The sequence below is a fragment of the Eptatretus burgeri genome, chromosome 3, assembly GCF_056783735.1.
Source record: "Eptatretus burgeri isolate ZD-2024b chromosome 3, Ebu_testis_v1, whole genome shotgun sequence".
NCBI classification, from domain to species: domain Eukaryota; kingdom Metazoa; phylum Chordata; class Myxini; order Myxiniformes; family Myxinidae; genus Eptatretus; species Eptatretus burgeri.
In genome coordinates, this window is record NC_140963.1 from 60,604,476 (window position 1) to 60,621,085 (window position 16,610).

Below are 16,610 nucleotides of genomic sequence, written 5' to 3' on the forward strand. Positions count from 1 at the left end.
GGGTGTTTTAATTAACCCAAACACCCGATTTTCACTCTTGCACTCTCTTGAGGGGGGGGGGGGGTGGAGCGTCACCTGTGGTCATGATTCTCGGCCGACTTAGAGGGGAATTCACGCACTGCGTTCCTCCAAGCCTGTCCCTCGGTGTATTGCAGGGCTCTTGAAAGGGGATTCCAAAGTGAAGGCCCACTGGGCCGGTACTTTCAGCGGCTGTACCTGGCAAATCCACCAGCTGTTTTGTTCAATGTCAGGGGTGTTTTGTTCCCTATTGCTGACCCTCCAATCAATTGTGATCCACCTTCGTTTGTGGAAACACAGGTTGTGGTGAACTGGTTAAAATTGGTAAAGCTCCTCAGATCTGTGGCATCCATGCTGAACTTCAAGGCTGGTGGAAATGCTGTACTTGTCGTTGCATGCAATTCTGTGCTCTGCCTGGAACACAGGCATCATCCCAACTGACTGGAATAAGGGCCTTGCTATCCCTCTCTGGAAAGGGAAGGGGGATCGCCAGGACTGCAACTACCGAGGGGTGACGCAGCTCTCAGTGCCGGGCAAGGTATTTGCTCGGATAATTCTCGATAGGGTTCGCCACCATTTGCTTGAGCACCAGCACCCAGAGCAGTCAAGCTTTACACCAAAGAGGTCAACGATTGACCATATCGTTGCCCTTCCGGTCCTCACCGAACACCGATGAGAGCTTTGGAAGGGGCTGCTTGCAGCCGATGTTGATCTCTGCAAAGTGTTCGATTCAGTGAATCGGGACGCCCTCTGGAGGATTGTTAGTCTTCACGGGGTGCCACCAAAACGGATCAATCTGATGTCTGAATGATACTCTGGAACTGAGAGTGCTGTGAGATGTGGTGATACCATCTCTGACTTATTTCCAGTTGTTGCTGGAGTTCATCAGGGGTGTGTACTAGCCCCCACACTTCTCAGCGTTTGTATGAACTGGATTCTCGGAAGGATGTCGGAGAGATCAAGCTGCGGTGCGTTCTTTACTAATGTCGAGATCTCTGACCTTGATTTTGCCGATGATACAGTCATCTTTGCGGAGACTCTAGATAACCTTTTGGGGGCCCTCGAGGTGCTGAATGAGGAGTTGGAGCTGCTGTAATTATGGGATTCCTGGGTCAAAACTAAGATCCAGTCCTTCAATGACATCATGGATACTGCTATCTTGTCTGTACCCGTTTGTGGTGAGGATGTTGATGTCACAGAGATTCACTTACCTTGGCAGTGATATTCATGTCTCAGCTGGCTGAGAGCCAGAAGTTAATAGAAATCTGGGTTCAGCCTGGGGAGTCATGGATTCACTGGACCATGGGGTGTGAAGCTGTCGGTATCTGTGCAGGAGGACAAAAGTCTGAGTCTGCAGGTCGTTCGTGCTTACAGGCTTGCTCTACGGATGTGAGACTTGGACTTTGACCAGGGATCTGAGACAGCGACTTAATTCCTTTGGTACCAGGTCTCTTCGGAGAATCCTTGGCTACCGGTGGGCAGACTGTGTCCAACAAGCGGTTGCTGAGAGACTTAAGAGATGTTACCTCCATAGTCCATGAGCGTCTGCTGTGGTTGTATGGATATGTGGCTCATTTTCCTAAAGCTGATCTTACTCATCAGATTCTCTCAGGGAGGGCCTTGCGAGTGGAAGGGGCCAATGGGCCGACCATGTGCCTCGAGGTTGCATCAGGTTGATCAGCATCTCAAGGAGATGGGGATTGGCCAGGCATCTTCCTGCAGGATGGCCAGACGGAGGCCTTACCTCTGGAGTACTGGCAGAAAGTGGACATGGTGACGTGCTGCTCCGGTGCACGCTCCTATACCTGATCTGATAGAAGATGACATGAGGTGACAGTGCACTGCCCGAATTAAAACTTGAAGGGAAGAGTGGGAAAGAACAGCCGCTGGGAGAAGCAAGGAACAAAGAGTTGAAGTGTGCAGTTGGCCTTCATATTGGAAGTTTAACAAGAAGGTGGTTTTCATGGATTTATACAATCCAGTAACTGTGCATCCTGAAATTGCTGGGGGTGGTTGGAAGACAAAGAGCAGAGGAAGCAATCGTGGAGAAGAGGCAATAAGAGAAGGAGAACCAAACTAACCTGCCTGTGATGTGCCTGTGCTTTGCGCTCATCGTGAGAGATTCCAATTATTTTGAGTTTTTTTTTTATTCCACAAAACGAGGAGACGTATATGATGCTGGAGTGCCAGCCCATATGGGAGAGCAGAACTCCATCAAGCTACAGTGAAAGGCCATGTCAATCGAGTATATCTGCTTTTCCCAGACTGAATTGATGGAGGAACCGATTTCCAATCCCTGCTCTGATTACAGCCCGTCATATTCCACGCAAAAAGCACCGCGTCTCAATCAGGAGGCTGCAGTGAACAGTATTGGGCCGTGACCTAACCCACTGAATGAAGAATTATTCGGCAATTATTATTTATTTTTTGCACGCTGTCATTCACAAAAAATAAAAATATATTAAAATAATAAAGTAAATAAATACTCATTCAAAAAAAAACATCATTTGGCAAATGAATACAAAGGAATGTGTTGATAAAATGAGGCTGTGTTAACCACCAATGCTTTCAAAATAACCAAAAGGAAAACGTCTGGATGATTTGTACATGGTGAAATAAATAAATAAATAAAAGGAGCCTTCGTCCATTTCTCTGCATTGCTTACCAAGAGGTGTTGCGAAGATAATGAGCGCAATCTGCACTCCGAACAGCAGAGAAAGAATCAAAGAGCACAGAAGCACCGATCCAAAGCGCCACCAAACAAAGAGAGCGATGCAACCAGCCAGCATGGCAGTGCCAAGCCCCATGGCCAAGGCTGCTGTACTGGCACACAAGAGGGCACATTTACCAGCAGGATTCTTATTCTTTTCATGCCCCAATCCCCTCCCCCCCCCTCAGCTCTTGCATGTTATTTCAGTTGTCTGACTGCAAGGATGACAAAAACGAAATATTTTAAAAGCGTGAAAGAAGAGGGTGGGGGACAAAAATAATAATAATAATAATAATAATAATAAATTATTATATAAAAAAAAAAAAAAAAAAAAAAACAATTACAACTCCAATCTGGTGGCAATTAAAGATTTACCGTTATCCGAAAATTCCGTGAATCTTATGATGAGAACGGTTGTCAGGCTTGCTGCAACAGCAAACGCACTCAAAAACGTTTCTGCAAAGCACAAAGCAAAGAGAAAGGCCGAAGAGCACAAACGACTGAGCAGGAAATGGACATGGCAGCTGAAGTACGCACCAGGGACCCAGTTTGTTGCGGTTATGTTGATTGCCATGGTTCAGACATCATTCCTCATGCTAAGGATCGTTTAGAGCCCGATTTGTTGTCCTCTGTAGATGATCAAGCTGTTGTTGACACGGAAGTGGCTCGGGAAACTTGGGGTTATACACTAGGTTGTGCTGGGTTAAGGTGTTGCACTGGATTGTGACCGTAAGCAGAATAGCACGGAGTGTAGTGACCAAGCAGCCGTAAATGTAATCAACACAGTTGATCTAATTCATTGTTGTCCGTTTCTCTTAAAGTAGAGAGCCCACACGTAACTCGATCACAAATCCCCAAAGTGGATGCACATGCTTTGAACCAAATTTCATAGTTTATCACGAATACAAGACACATAAAGTTTACTGCAGTCATCAAATTGTAAACTCTGTGGAGACCAACATGAACACAAGTAATACAAAACCTACCGAGGTGGTACAAGTAATGTCCAAGGAAGCAAAGGATGAGGCCAAGTGTGCCAATAATGACACACAGTAGAATGACAAGGATGCTACCTGTGGACAAACACACACACACAATTTAAATATTCAAAACTCACCCAAGCAAGGGACACAATGGCTACTGCAAGGTGACTAGTTTAGGATGTACCAATCATTAAAAAGGAATGCACACTTAATGGTCATCTTTCACTCCAAAACCTTGCCATCACAAGCATCCTCTACAACAATGAGACTCATGGAAGAGCTAGGTTGAATTGGCAGTGTGGTAGTGGGGCAATTGGGCACAACAAGAAAGTGAATAACAAACAGGATGCCAAATGAAAGAGGAAGGAAACACTTAAATCAGCAGGGAAGGTTAATTGTGGTAAATAAAGGTAATGGTTCCTCAACCGTTTAAAAGTGAGAACTACATGCAGTGCTGCACAGCGGTCAGCACCAAGAACCATCATGTCGGGTGGTTCTACCACGTGCAGAGGCGAGACACACGTACTGCCGCAGGATGAGCAGCCAGGAACGAGTATGGGGACGTACGATGCAGTTGTGCGCATAAGAGGATCATGAACAACCAGGGTGAAAATAATCGATAGATGTGGAGCCGTAGTGATGAGCACACGAGGAAGGGAAGAAGATGGCAGGGTGGTGACCTGGAATGGCCACAAGATGGAAGCTTTCTCACAATTTCTCACACAATGGCTCAAATGATCCAACTTATAATTTACAAGAATGATGAACAACCTCGCTCACACCTTGGATCCAAAGCGAAGGGTGCTGCCAGGCATGGCCATGCGAGCAAACTGGTGCCACTCCACACTATTCTCAAAGCTTGGGGGTAACACCAAACAGAAAAAGTCATACTCCAATCGCCAATGCGTACCCGCTCCGGTGCCCACGTCACAGGGTGGCTCGGCAACAAACCTCAACACAAAGAAACAAGAAACTCTGGTGAAGATTCTACAAGACCTCGGGACAAGGAAATTAAATTGAATAATCGAAGGTGCAGTTATCATGATGATGGCATTACACGAGCAGGGTGAGCCACTATAAACCCACTTTTCAGATTAAAAATGAGTCGTTCTTGTCCACCGGGCTGGTCATACTTCCCCACAATCATAACAATAGTAGTACACCGTCAATCATGGGATATACCAATCTCACAGACAATATCAATGGAACAAAACTCCCAATTCCACTTCAGTTCCATTCATGCCACTCTGGTTTGTTAAAATATCCTATGCCCCCCTACCCCCCCCCCCACCACCCCAACCCCCAAAAATTCCAGCCAACCCTGCTACCCTCCCCCAACCACCATCAATGAGCTTGTTCAAATACTCCATGCAAGATAGACATTTAAAAAACCTTTTGAAAACAAATGGGAATGTTAGAATTGATGACCAATTACAATGTGTTCCTGACACTTCAACAACCATTCCATCAATTCGATCCATCAACAAAAGCAAAAGGGCAATATATTGTTGCGGATTTGGAAAGCGATCGCACTCAACATTCAGGTCCGAAAGATTAGTTATATCGGTAAGTATATGTTTTATAGATAGCTCCCGTCCCTGGTCTAATGGGTAAATCAAATGTGAATGCGCTACGATTGTATTAGAGTTTCAACAATGCCACAACGGCGCCATTCTGGAACTGGAATGTTCAACATGGAACTGGCGCTGCTGCGTTCTTCAGGCGCGCACGTGGGCGGAGTCCAACACAGACATGCCGTCCCTCCGTGGCCAATCGGCGGGGAGCTGGCGTCTTCCACGCTCCGCCTCCGACCAAGCACTGTCGCCATTAAACACGCGGTCTGAGGTGAAGCCGTAGGTGGAGCCACAAATGCCCCCCACTGGAGTGCCCCACCCACCGCGCACCTGTCTAATCGGGAGCAGACGAGGAGTCACATGGGGCCTCCTGTCCACTGGGAAAGAGAGTGGGGAGGAGACAAGCGTTCGACTGAGCGGGAGGGGGCGGATATAAGGGTCCTGAGGAGATTTTCAGGGTCAGCTCTCTTGGAGTTGTTCTGGTTCTTTTCCTGCTTCTCTTCTCCCACTTCTTCTCTGCCCGGCTCATCAACTTGGCTTCTCCTGCAACGACCTCGCCCCGGCTCCAGAGCTTCGTGTCACCTTCCGCATGGCTGGTACAGCGACACCAGTCCCAAGAACAGGGGACGTCCAGCCGCGAGCTCGTGGCCAGGAAGCCAGCCACGCCTGGCTCACAGCCGGTCTGTCCTCCTCGGCTGGAGAGTCGCAATAAAGGCCGTAGAGGTCCACTTCTGTCTGGGTGTGCGTGTGTGTTTGTGGCGCCAGTCTGACAAGTAGTGAATTGTATAAGTGTTTTGCCTGTACATACGTGCATTGCCTGATATTAGGTATAAATCTTCCCTTACGTGCTCCCTAACTCCCCCCCCCCCATTGTTTGTAATAAATATTCCCATTTGTTGAATGTACTCAGCTCGTCGTGTCATCTCCCCATTGACTGGGTGTGTCGTGCGTGTGGGAAAGTGAGCAGTCATTGCCGCTATAACGGAGCAACAGGATAATTGGGCTGGCGGAATTCAGCAAATATAAAACCGCTCGGCATCGCACATGGAATGGGCTCGCTTCCGTACAAGTTCCATCGAGGGTGAAATACCCCGGTAGCTGGATCACGTGGGTACTTAGGTAAATTGAAGTTGGCAATCGACCCTACCCCATGTGGTCGACCCATTGGCGTATTTCGGTCCAATATAACCAGGACCCGTCGACCCTGGACTTCTCCGGGCCTGCGATCTGTAATTCCGGGCGATCGAGCCGAGGCGGCCCCACTGCTCCATCGAGGGTCGTGCTCGTGGCGACGAAACCACAACAGTATATATATATATATATATATATATATATATATATATATATATATATATATATATATATATATATATATATATATATATATATATATATATATACAGTAGATTAGGTGTCAGTCGGCAGCGTGTAACTCGTCACTTCGCCTAAGTCGGCAGCATCAAAAAGTCCCGAATTTATCTCATGTTAAATCCCTTTGAATAAAGGGTCATCCCTCTGTAAGTCGTCATCTCTAAGTCGTCACTTCATCTAAGTCGTCAGATGTTGTCCATTCCCACGTAATGGAAACTCAAGTAAATTACCACTCCCAACTCGTCACACGGAACTGCTGCCTCATGAGAAGCCCGATTTCATGGAATCGTGATGCTCGCTCATTGGTGTACACCGCCAGTGATAGGCTATTTATAACTGCGTACACACGTTGAACGCACTGCAGGCAGGACAATGGCGACTAAGCGCAAGCTTAGAACTAAAACCTACCAAGAAAAATACGACATTATCCAGTTTTGCGAGGCAAATCCACTGATGAAGAAAACAGACATAGCTGAGAAGTTGGACATCAAACGGCAGACATTGAACGATATTTTGAAGAATAAGGGCAAGATATTTGGACAAGTGGAGAAGATCGTGAGGCCGGTGGGAAGTGTGAAATGTGTGTCCTTTGAAGATGTCGATGACGCGCTCATCATTTGGTTTCGGCAAATGTCGGCTCAGCCAAATATTCGGTTTCGGCCGATACTGTCTTTCGGTGGAGGATTGCCCAGCCAACATCATGGAATACAATGATCGGTTTGAATCCTTTCTCATGCACCAGATGCCCAAGAGTTTGAGGCAGTCAAACATAACAGATTACTTCGCGAAGAAGTAAAGGATCGATTGAGCTTAGTGTTGAAGTCCGATCATGGTTTTATCTTGGCTTGTTTTGTACATTACCGCACTCACTTACACATAGGCATTGAGTGGTAATCATCACCACGATGACTGTGTGTCATGTAATTTGTCACCATACCATCACCGATGGTATACGAGTTGTCTTACAGAGTTGTTCATTATCTTTACTTTTGATAAACTGATTCATGAATTCTATCTTTGCTTGATCACTTTCCAACTCACCAATGAACCCCCACCTATGCCCCGAGGATTGTGTTTTCCTTTTGGTACAATAGCCGGCTCTCACACATATGTGTCCAGGCCACGCGCGACTTCATCCTTCACCCCACAGTCATCATGAATGTTCGCATACGCGCAAGTTGTCACATTTCTAAGTCGTCACTTTTTTCTCGGTCCCGATGGTGACGACTTACGCCTAGTCTACTGTGTATAATATATATATATATATATATATATATATATATATATATATATATATATATATATATATATATATATATATATATATATATATACATATATACATATATACATATATATATATATATATATACACACATACATATAGGACTGGGAAGTGACTGTGCTGTGTGCAGGAAGGTGTCGGAGTGAACTCCATTCAGTGTACAATGTGTGCTGAATGGGTTCATCGAAAATGTAATGGTGTGAGAGGGTCATTAACCCGTGAGGCAGCTACATTCAAGTGTAAGGTGTGCATAGAGGGAGCTGCAGATGAAGGAATTGTTAAGTTGGATCTTGGAGATGGTGTGAAGCTGGAAGGTGTGAAAACATTTTGCTATCTCGGAGACATGCTGAATGGAGAAGGTGGATTAGACTCTTCGACGGTTGCTGGAGTGAGATGTGCATGGAAGAAGTTTCGGGAACTGAGTGGCGTGTCGTTGAATATGAAGGGAAAGGTGTATGCTACATGTGTGAGGAGTACGATGATTTATGGTAGTGAGACATGGGTACTGAACATGGAGCAGCAACAAAGGCTGGAAAGGGTGGAAATGCAAATTGTTCGGTGGATGTGTGGAGTATCGTTGAGAGAGAGGAAGACAAATGATGACTTACGGAAGATGATGGGAATATAGAGTCTGTGATGGAGGTTGTGAAGAGAAACAGGTCGAGATGGTTGGGTCATGTGTTGAGGAAGGATGAAAGTGACTGGGTGAGAGGAGTGTTGGAAATGAGTGTAGTCGGAAGTAGAGGACGGGGAAGACCGAAAAAAAAAAAAAAAAAAAAAAAAAAAAAAAACTTGGCTAAAGGTGATGGAAGAAGAAATGTGGGCAAGGGGATTAAGAAGGGGAGATGAAGAAAATAGGGTTAAGTGGAGAAGATTGTCATGGGGCCCGCAAGGCTAACCCCTGCTTTAGCGGGGAAAATGGCCTTTTAGTGTGTATGTGTGTATGTGTGTATGTGTGTATGTGTGTATGTGTGTGTGTGTGTGTGATTATGTCATGATAAAAAGAGCAGTTATTTGATGCATTTAGATTGTGATGCATATCCTTTTCACAAAGATTACTGAAATCCCAACACAAAACACAGTGATATGAGATTCCAATAACCTGTGGTCCAAGGATCACAACCAAATATTCAAAATGGAATCCCAACATCAGCGTTCAAACCATCTTGAAAAATGCTGCACTTTCTACTAATCCAACTCGAGTGCATAAACACAAGGAATTGCAAGAAAATGTATGGAGCAACTAAATAAGTGAGAATCTTTGCAGCAATGAACAAATTGGATTGATCGCCTGAGCGACCTGAGCAACCACCTTTCTTGGCTTCACCTACCATGGCCATCCAACGTTGGCAGGAGCAAACTCAAGCTTGACAACATTCTCTTCAAAAGCAATGTGCAGGTTCGGGTCCGTTTCAAGGTCAAACTCGAGGTTACATCCACCAGGTACAGGGGCTGGCAGGGAGAATTAGGTGGAACAAGAAACAGAAGGATCAGTCTTGGTTGATTAGATCAAAGCACTCGATTACATTTGAAATAATACCAATTGCAGTCCTATTTTATAACTGTTCTAATACCTGGTTTCAATGTCAATTTGGGAACACCCTGAAGTTTTCCCTGAGGCCTAGCAATCTTATAAAACACCATCAGGAACAATCTGGCAAGCATACCCTCAGCAGAATACGGCAAAGCAGCGACAAGTGCCTGTGTAGCTCGATCAGCTTGGAGGTACCACGAGATCATTTGGCTCAAGACAACAGGCTTGAGGACCAGGCCGACACTGGCACCCTGATATACATTGCCTTGGGAGAAGTCCTGCAACACATCACAGTCGCAAGAAATATTTTCCAATTGGGCAATTTAGATTCAAAATGATCAAGTCTTTTCTTGTCCACCTGACAAGGTGGCAATACTCGTCTTGTCCACCCAGAATAATAATACAATACACCGTCGTCATCATGGCACTCATCTCACAGACAATAGCAACGGCACAAAACTCACAATTCCACTTTAGTTCCATTCACGCTACTCTGGCTCTTTCATTCATCTTTTGGGACTTGGTCAGAGAAAAGACCAAGAATGACCATAGGAGTGGTGCGAGTGGACTTACACCACCACCAAGGGAGAGAAGTGAAACACATTGGCAAAAAGTGAATGTTACTATTCATTGGTAAAGCTCTCAATTAAATTAATAATTGTTTGTGACGTTTCTGGAGCACAACTGTTGGAGGGTCAAGTGTGTTCCCAAGGTCCTGAATAAACCTTAATAACAGGGAGTACATGGATGGGGGGAATTTTTTTTACTGTGGGGGACAGGGTTTTGAAATCGCACGAGTGTGCATGTGCATATGCATGTCCAGGGCAAAACTCTGAGTGTCTGTCAAATTCTCAACAAACCCTTGTTATAGAACATGGAGAAGACCCATTAATAATTGGGTCAAAACGTCAAAGTGCAAAGTCTTCGTGAGTGGAAATAGGCCTTAACAGTCCATCCACTGCTGTGCTGTGCTCGACGGCCGGGGTGCGTTTTATTTATTTACCATTTCAGTTTTAGTGTGCGTGCCCAGGTCATCACATTTTTACCATCAAATTTTCAACAAACCTTATGAGAAGATGGAGAACACAGATTAATTCCCACCACCACGCACCCTCCCCTCTAAAGCTCGTCTGCATCTACAGGTCCGTTTCCACGGCATGGACGCACGGACCACAGCGGTGCTCGCTCTGCGCGCCGTACTCGCCCGGGGCATTCGCAGGTACTACTCGACGTTTGCAGACATTGTGTAGGTGATCTCATCGCTCCGATACTTTGTGTTGTAATTGAAGATGTCTTTATTCTCTACATTTATTTTAATGTATAACATTCATCGGCAGATTCATGCAATTTTATTTAATTATTATTATTTATTCAGGGTGTCCCAAAAGTCACCTTGGGATTTTGAAATGAAATAACATTTGTTTTTTTTAATAATTTATGATTATTTTTATACCAAAAGAAAATTTACAAAATTGAGATAAATTTGCTTTATTTATGAAAAATTATGCAGCTTAGATGTCCTCAATTTTCAGCTTCACGGAGACAGGCTCTTTCGACAGCATTTTCCATAACAGCGGACAATAACTCTGGCTACAGCCCTCGAATTTCTGCACCGATGTTGTCCTTGAGCTGCTGAATTGTATGCGGCTTATTGATGTATACACGCTCCTTTAGGTAACCTCAAAGAAAATAAATCGGGAGGCGTCAAATCAGGAGAACGTGATGGTCAAGAAATTTCTGAATTTCGCGAAATTATTCGGTGTCCATGCTCCAGGGTTTATTTGAAGCAAATTTTAGAACTGCATAAATCTTTGAGGCAGGTGCCATGGCCCAGTGTTTGAGATGCTCCGAGTCTGAGAAGCATTTGTAATGGCTGTTTTTTTAACATTTTATAGATTGTAAGTTCCTTTGTATCCTTTGACAAGGTACACAACAAGTTGGTGAACCCACTACAGAATATATTTTTCAAAATATGTCATCAATAGTAACTGATGGAGCCAGTGTTAATACTAGAGAAAGAAATGGTCTGTGGGCATTATTTGATTCCATTGACTCTGAAATCCCAAAACTGAAAATCTGGTGTGCTGTTCATCGCACTCAATTTGGAAGTCAGTCACGGATCTAGTATCCGAAGTAAGCCACTTGCTGCAGAAACCAAGTGGATTGTCAAGCTTTTTTCACACTTCTGGTCCGAGAACTCGACAGCTGAAAGAATTAGCCAGTACAAATGATCTAGCATGTCGGTCCCTTCCAAAAGTATTTGAAGTTCGTTGGAGTGAGTACACATTTTCCCTGGTGAATTCTGTTCTCGAATCATGGCATGCATTAGTACTTTATATGCAACAGTCTCACGACAAACAAGCCGAAGGATTTGAAACTCTCCTGACAAACAAAACAAACCTAGAATTGCTTGCATTTATTGCTGATGTGCTGGCAGTGTTTAAGATTTCAGAAGAAAATACAATCTGATAACGTCACACTGCTCGACATTCAACGAGAGGTGACACTTGTGAAGACAAGTATTAGCAGCCTCCAGAAGACACCTCTTTTAGAGGGTTCGGTGTCTAGTCTTCAAGCACAGTCACAGCTAGTCGAAAGTGATGAGAGATCCTTCTATATGCTGAAAGGAATTAAGCTAACTAGTGATGAAGCAAGGCGGAGAAGAGGTCATCATCTTTTTGTTACAGACAGACGCAATTTATCGGCAATCAAGGTTGAGGTCACAAAAGCATTAAATAATTTTTAACTCAACGGTTTGGCACTGACAATGAGTGTTTGGAAACGTTGGCTCCTTTTCTCAAATTTCAAAAGTATGCAAACCTAGAGGCAGTCCACAAACTTGTGTCCAGATTTAGATCTTAAGGCTTTGGGCATGGAGTACAACGATTTCACAGAGTCTGGGCAATTCTCTCACCAAACCCTGTCAAAAATAATCAGCCAGCTTTTAGCTGCAGGTGGGCACTATGATACTTTGGCCAGAGTGTATGCCAGAATTTTAGCAGCAAAGCCGCATTCAGCAGATGTGGAGAGACTTATCAGCTCCAGCAATGCACTGAAAAGCATAGACCGCTCAATAATGTCATTAGAGACAGAGAATTATTATTTATACGTTCATTACAATATGCCTGCAATTGACTTGTGGGATCCCCGGCCTGTTGTTCTCACCTGGCTTTCCACAAAGGCACGTCGAACAAGAGAAGTAACCAAAGCAAAGGAACAAAATTACTTTAAAAGGTGTATTCTCTGAAGCACAGAAAATAAATGCTGAATCAGATGCAGCTGAACCGCCATTGAAAAAAAAAGATGTTTTTAGATTATATGCAAGATACAACTTTGCAAATCTTGCATTTATGAAAGCTTCACCGTTTTCACCATCTTTTACCATGTACTGTTTGACACAAAATGTAAATCAAAGTACAATTCATCATGTGCAAGACTAAAAATATATATCTTGTCATATAAACAGTGTTTTAAGTTTTAACCATCTTCATATTTGACAAATTTTAAAACAAAAGTACTAATCAGCATACATTTGTGTATGTAAAATTAAAAATATACTTCTCGTTATATAAAGGTACTTTTGCTTTTCAGTGTCATGGTCATGCATTGACTTGTTTCTTTATATGACATTGGAGTTATTATAAATTTTAGTACTGCACAAATTTGGATTTAGAACTGTACAAGTAGGGGTCTACTGCACGTTAAAATAAATCCTGCCATGCTCTTTGGGTGAGAATAATTGATCATTGAAATTTAAAATAAAATTCCACGATTTTGGTTCTTTGTTCAGTTGTGAATTTTTTCCACGGGTAATTTCCAAATGTTAATCTAAGTTCTGAAAAGAAAAGAAAAACAAATTATGAAAAAAAAAAACAGAAATTTTATTTAATTTCTAAATCTCAAGGTGACTTTTGGGACACCCTGTATATACGCATACATTTGCAAGTTTGTTTTGTTATTGTAAACTTGGCAAATAGTCTTCGAACTGCCTCGTCCAATGTTTGAAATTCTCAATGATCCAAGGTGAATGACAATAACAAAAAACCCCAAAAAACCCGAATGTCCAGTTTCACAAGTTGCCTTGTGGGTGACATGTTTGGCGATGACCAAACAGCGCCAATCGCGGTCCAAGAGTCCCACTCACACCGAGAGAAACCAGCACGAGAACGGTTCGCATCAAACCAGGCAAACGACGCGTTGCAATGGAATCGACCTGTTAGACAGCTCACCGCGGTGAGTGAAGCGGTGAGCACGGCGTCGGTGGAGTGTGCCTGAATAACCAGGGCGCTGATGCTCGAAGAGAGGGGCACGGACACCTTGAGCGTGCGATTTGCAGGCACGGCCAGCAAGGAGAACCTGCCTGTGGGTAGATGCAGCGTACTACCTGCAAGCATCAAACAGGTTAGGATCAGGAACACAGGAGTTGGTTAAACAGCAACCTGGCTATTTATTACATACTCAAGTTTGGCTAAATTACCCCCCCCCCTTCCCCCTCAATTAAGGTTCATTCAATCAAATCGTTACTGGTCACTGCCACATCCCCCCTAAAAGGCCCAGTCACACCTTGACGTTTTAGCCAGCTTATGCCGATTTTTGGAAAATTTGTGTAAAACGCTGGTACACGTCGAATACGTGATGGGTAAGTTTTGATAACATTGAGAGCATGCTGAAAAACACTGCCATACGTCGTAGTACGCTGGCTTTAAACGTTGGTACTTTTGGGTTGTCCTCAAATTTTCCATGCTTGAAATTTTAAGACTTATGCCAGCGTATGACTCACACGTTACGCATAACGTTGGCCATAAGTTGTAGGCACGTTACGCGATCATTGACACAATTTACTTGTAAGTTACTCATAAGTCGAAACACGTCGAGGTAATGTTTAGCGTACCCGAAAAACTTATTTCTAACCAATGAGTAACATGTTGTAGGCACGTTACGCGATCGTTGACACACGTCGACACAAGTTACTTGTAAGGTACTCATAAGTCGACACACGTTAAGGTAATGGTTAGCGTTAGTGTTCCAGACTCCCTGGTTTTTTTTTTTCTGGTATGACGGTGATGTTAACACTTCGATTTCTAGTGTGGTTATAATATAATATAATTAAAAGGCTGCCGCTCAACGATTTAAATCGTAACCGCACTAGAAATCGAAGTGTCAACTTCACAGTCATTTTGAAGAAAAAATAAAAATAAAACCAGGGAGTCTGGAACACTGACGCTAACCATTACCTTGATGAGTTTCGACTTACGAGTACCTTACAAGTAACTTTTGTCGACGTGTGCCAACGTTCGCATATCGTGCGTACAACTTATTCCCATCGCATGCGGAACGTGCGTCATACGGCAAGTACGTCGTAAAATGTTTAACACGTTTATCATTACAAGACGTACTCCACTTAATACGACGTATGATAGCGTACTTTAGCTTTTTATTCACGCATACCAAACTTACCCATACCGTATTCGACGTGCGCCAGCGTTTTAGACGCATTTTTCAGAGGTCGGCATACGCTGGCAAGATCGCCAAGGTGTGACTGAGATGTTGACACTTCCATTTCTCCGGCGGTTATGATTTAAATCGTTGTGCGTCAGCCTTTTAATAGGCTACGTCACGTGATCGTCGGCGATACGTGCAGCGCGCTATGCATAAGTTCGACTATCGTTGGGCATAGGTTGTGAACGCCGCCAACACGCTAAGCATTCGTTGGTACAAGTTATCTACAAGACAACGAAACGTTCTGCGTCCGTTACTAATATGTTATGCATACGACCAACTCGTTATGAATACGTCCGAATCTTAAAAAAACAAAAACATAAAAAGTTCAGCGTAAGCCAGCGTTTTACATACATTTTGATACGTTGCCATTGCTGGCTAAAACGTCAAGGTGTGACTGCGCCTAAACCTCCAATCTACCAACGTCCTTCCTTTTGAAATGCAATTCTCATTTTAGCTCCTTTACCTCAACTGCGTACATAATAAATAGATAAAAGGAACCTGAAAGGAAAATCCAGTCACGAGTTACATAAAATTAATCTTGTAACAGTCACGTGAAAATACACAAAGGAAACCCTGACAACAAGGAAACACAAACAAGTGGACAGTGACGACTGGATAAAGAGCACCGGGCACAGACCAAACCCGTAAATGCGCGTTCCAACGTGTACTACCTGTAACGTTTTGCGCAGGTCGGTGAAAGTCTGGCGAGACGGGTGTCGATAGCAAAGCAAAGCAGGTGAAGAACCAAAACCAAAAAGTCTCCATCATCTCAAAACTACTCGCTGTCGAATGAATGTTTAAAAAAAAAGGATACGATTTATAATTTATAGTTCATAACCATGAACCGCAGACGATATCTTTCACGGATCGAAGAAAAAACAAACTTTAAAACAGCTTCACGATTTTTTTTCTTCTTCTTCTTCTTCTCCCCCGTATTTAAACCCTCCTTTCCAAATTGGCATCTATTTTTTCCTGAGTTTTATGACATTTATCAATTCCTTTTGATCATCGAACGGTGGAATATTTTAATCATTGTGGTGAATCCTTGAAGTGTTGTTCTTGCTGTTGTTCTTCTTCGAAGCTGTGACGTCACGCGTGACGTATCGAGTGTGAAGCTGTGAGGAGATCTGGGCGTTTCCCGTGTGGTGTCTTCGTCATGTGATTCGATATCACCTTGATTGAGTGTGAATTAAATTGTTATATAATAGAAACAAGCCTCTATAGTGAAATCGGCTTGTTTCTATGATACAACAATCATAATCAAAAGATACTATTTAACGAATGCCAAAAAAAAAATCAAAAAAATCAAATGATGCTAAAACTTATACACCGCCTAAACACCTGAGTGCATTTTCTGATCGTTGCATTTCGTGAATTATTAACGGTATACAGAATATTCTTCACCGAATGTATGAAAACTTCACCGCTTCTGACAAATATCTATAAAAGATGAGAAAACAAATGGAACGAGGATGAGTAAAACATTCTTTTTTCATCCGAAGAATGAATTTAATTATAATTTTGAATGCTTCTCTCATCGGATTCCACGAACGTCCGTCTTGATCTTAATTCTGCGAATAACTTGTTTTTAATTAGTTATTTGTTCGTTTACTGAATGAATTACGGAGCGGTT

The 16,610-nt window shown here is 43.4% G+C and overlaps 1 protein-coding gene across 5 annotated transcripts in view; it reads right to left on the minus strand.

The window, feature by feature from the left end:
• Positions 1-16,610, minus strand: part of TM7SF3 (transmembrane 7 superfamily member 3) — a 30,780-nt gene that overhangs the window by 5,061 nt on the left and 9,109 nt on the right. For 2 of the 5 annotated variants that reach the window (XM_085873663.1, XM_085873662.1), the window contains exons 2-9: positions 13,705-13,859; positions 9,609-9,753; positions 9,273-9,393; positions 4,494-4,662; positions 4,238-4,391; positions 3,715-3,801; positions 3,104-3,184; positions 2,684-2,836 (exon numbers count right to left, since the gene is read on the minus strand). In XM_085873663.1, coding sequence (XP_085729789.1) covers positions 2,684-2,836; positions 3,104-3,184; positions 3,715-3,801; positions 4,238-4,391; positions 4,494-4,662; positions 9,273-9,393; positions 9,609-9,681 — 838 coding nt within the window. In that variant the 5' untranslated portion in view covers positions 9,682-9,753; positions 13,705-13,859. Of the gene's footprint in view, positions 1-2,683; positions 2,837-3,103; positions 3,185-3,714; positions 3,802-4,237; positions 4,392-4,493; positions 4,663-9,272; positions 9,394-9,608; positions 9,754-13,704; positions 13,860-15,648; positions 16,081-16,610 lie in introns of those variants that run through there. The other 3 variants (XM_085873661.1, XM_085873659.1, XM_085873658.1) reach the window with 3 other exon arrangements.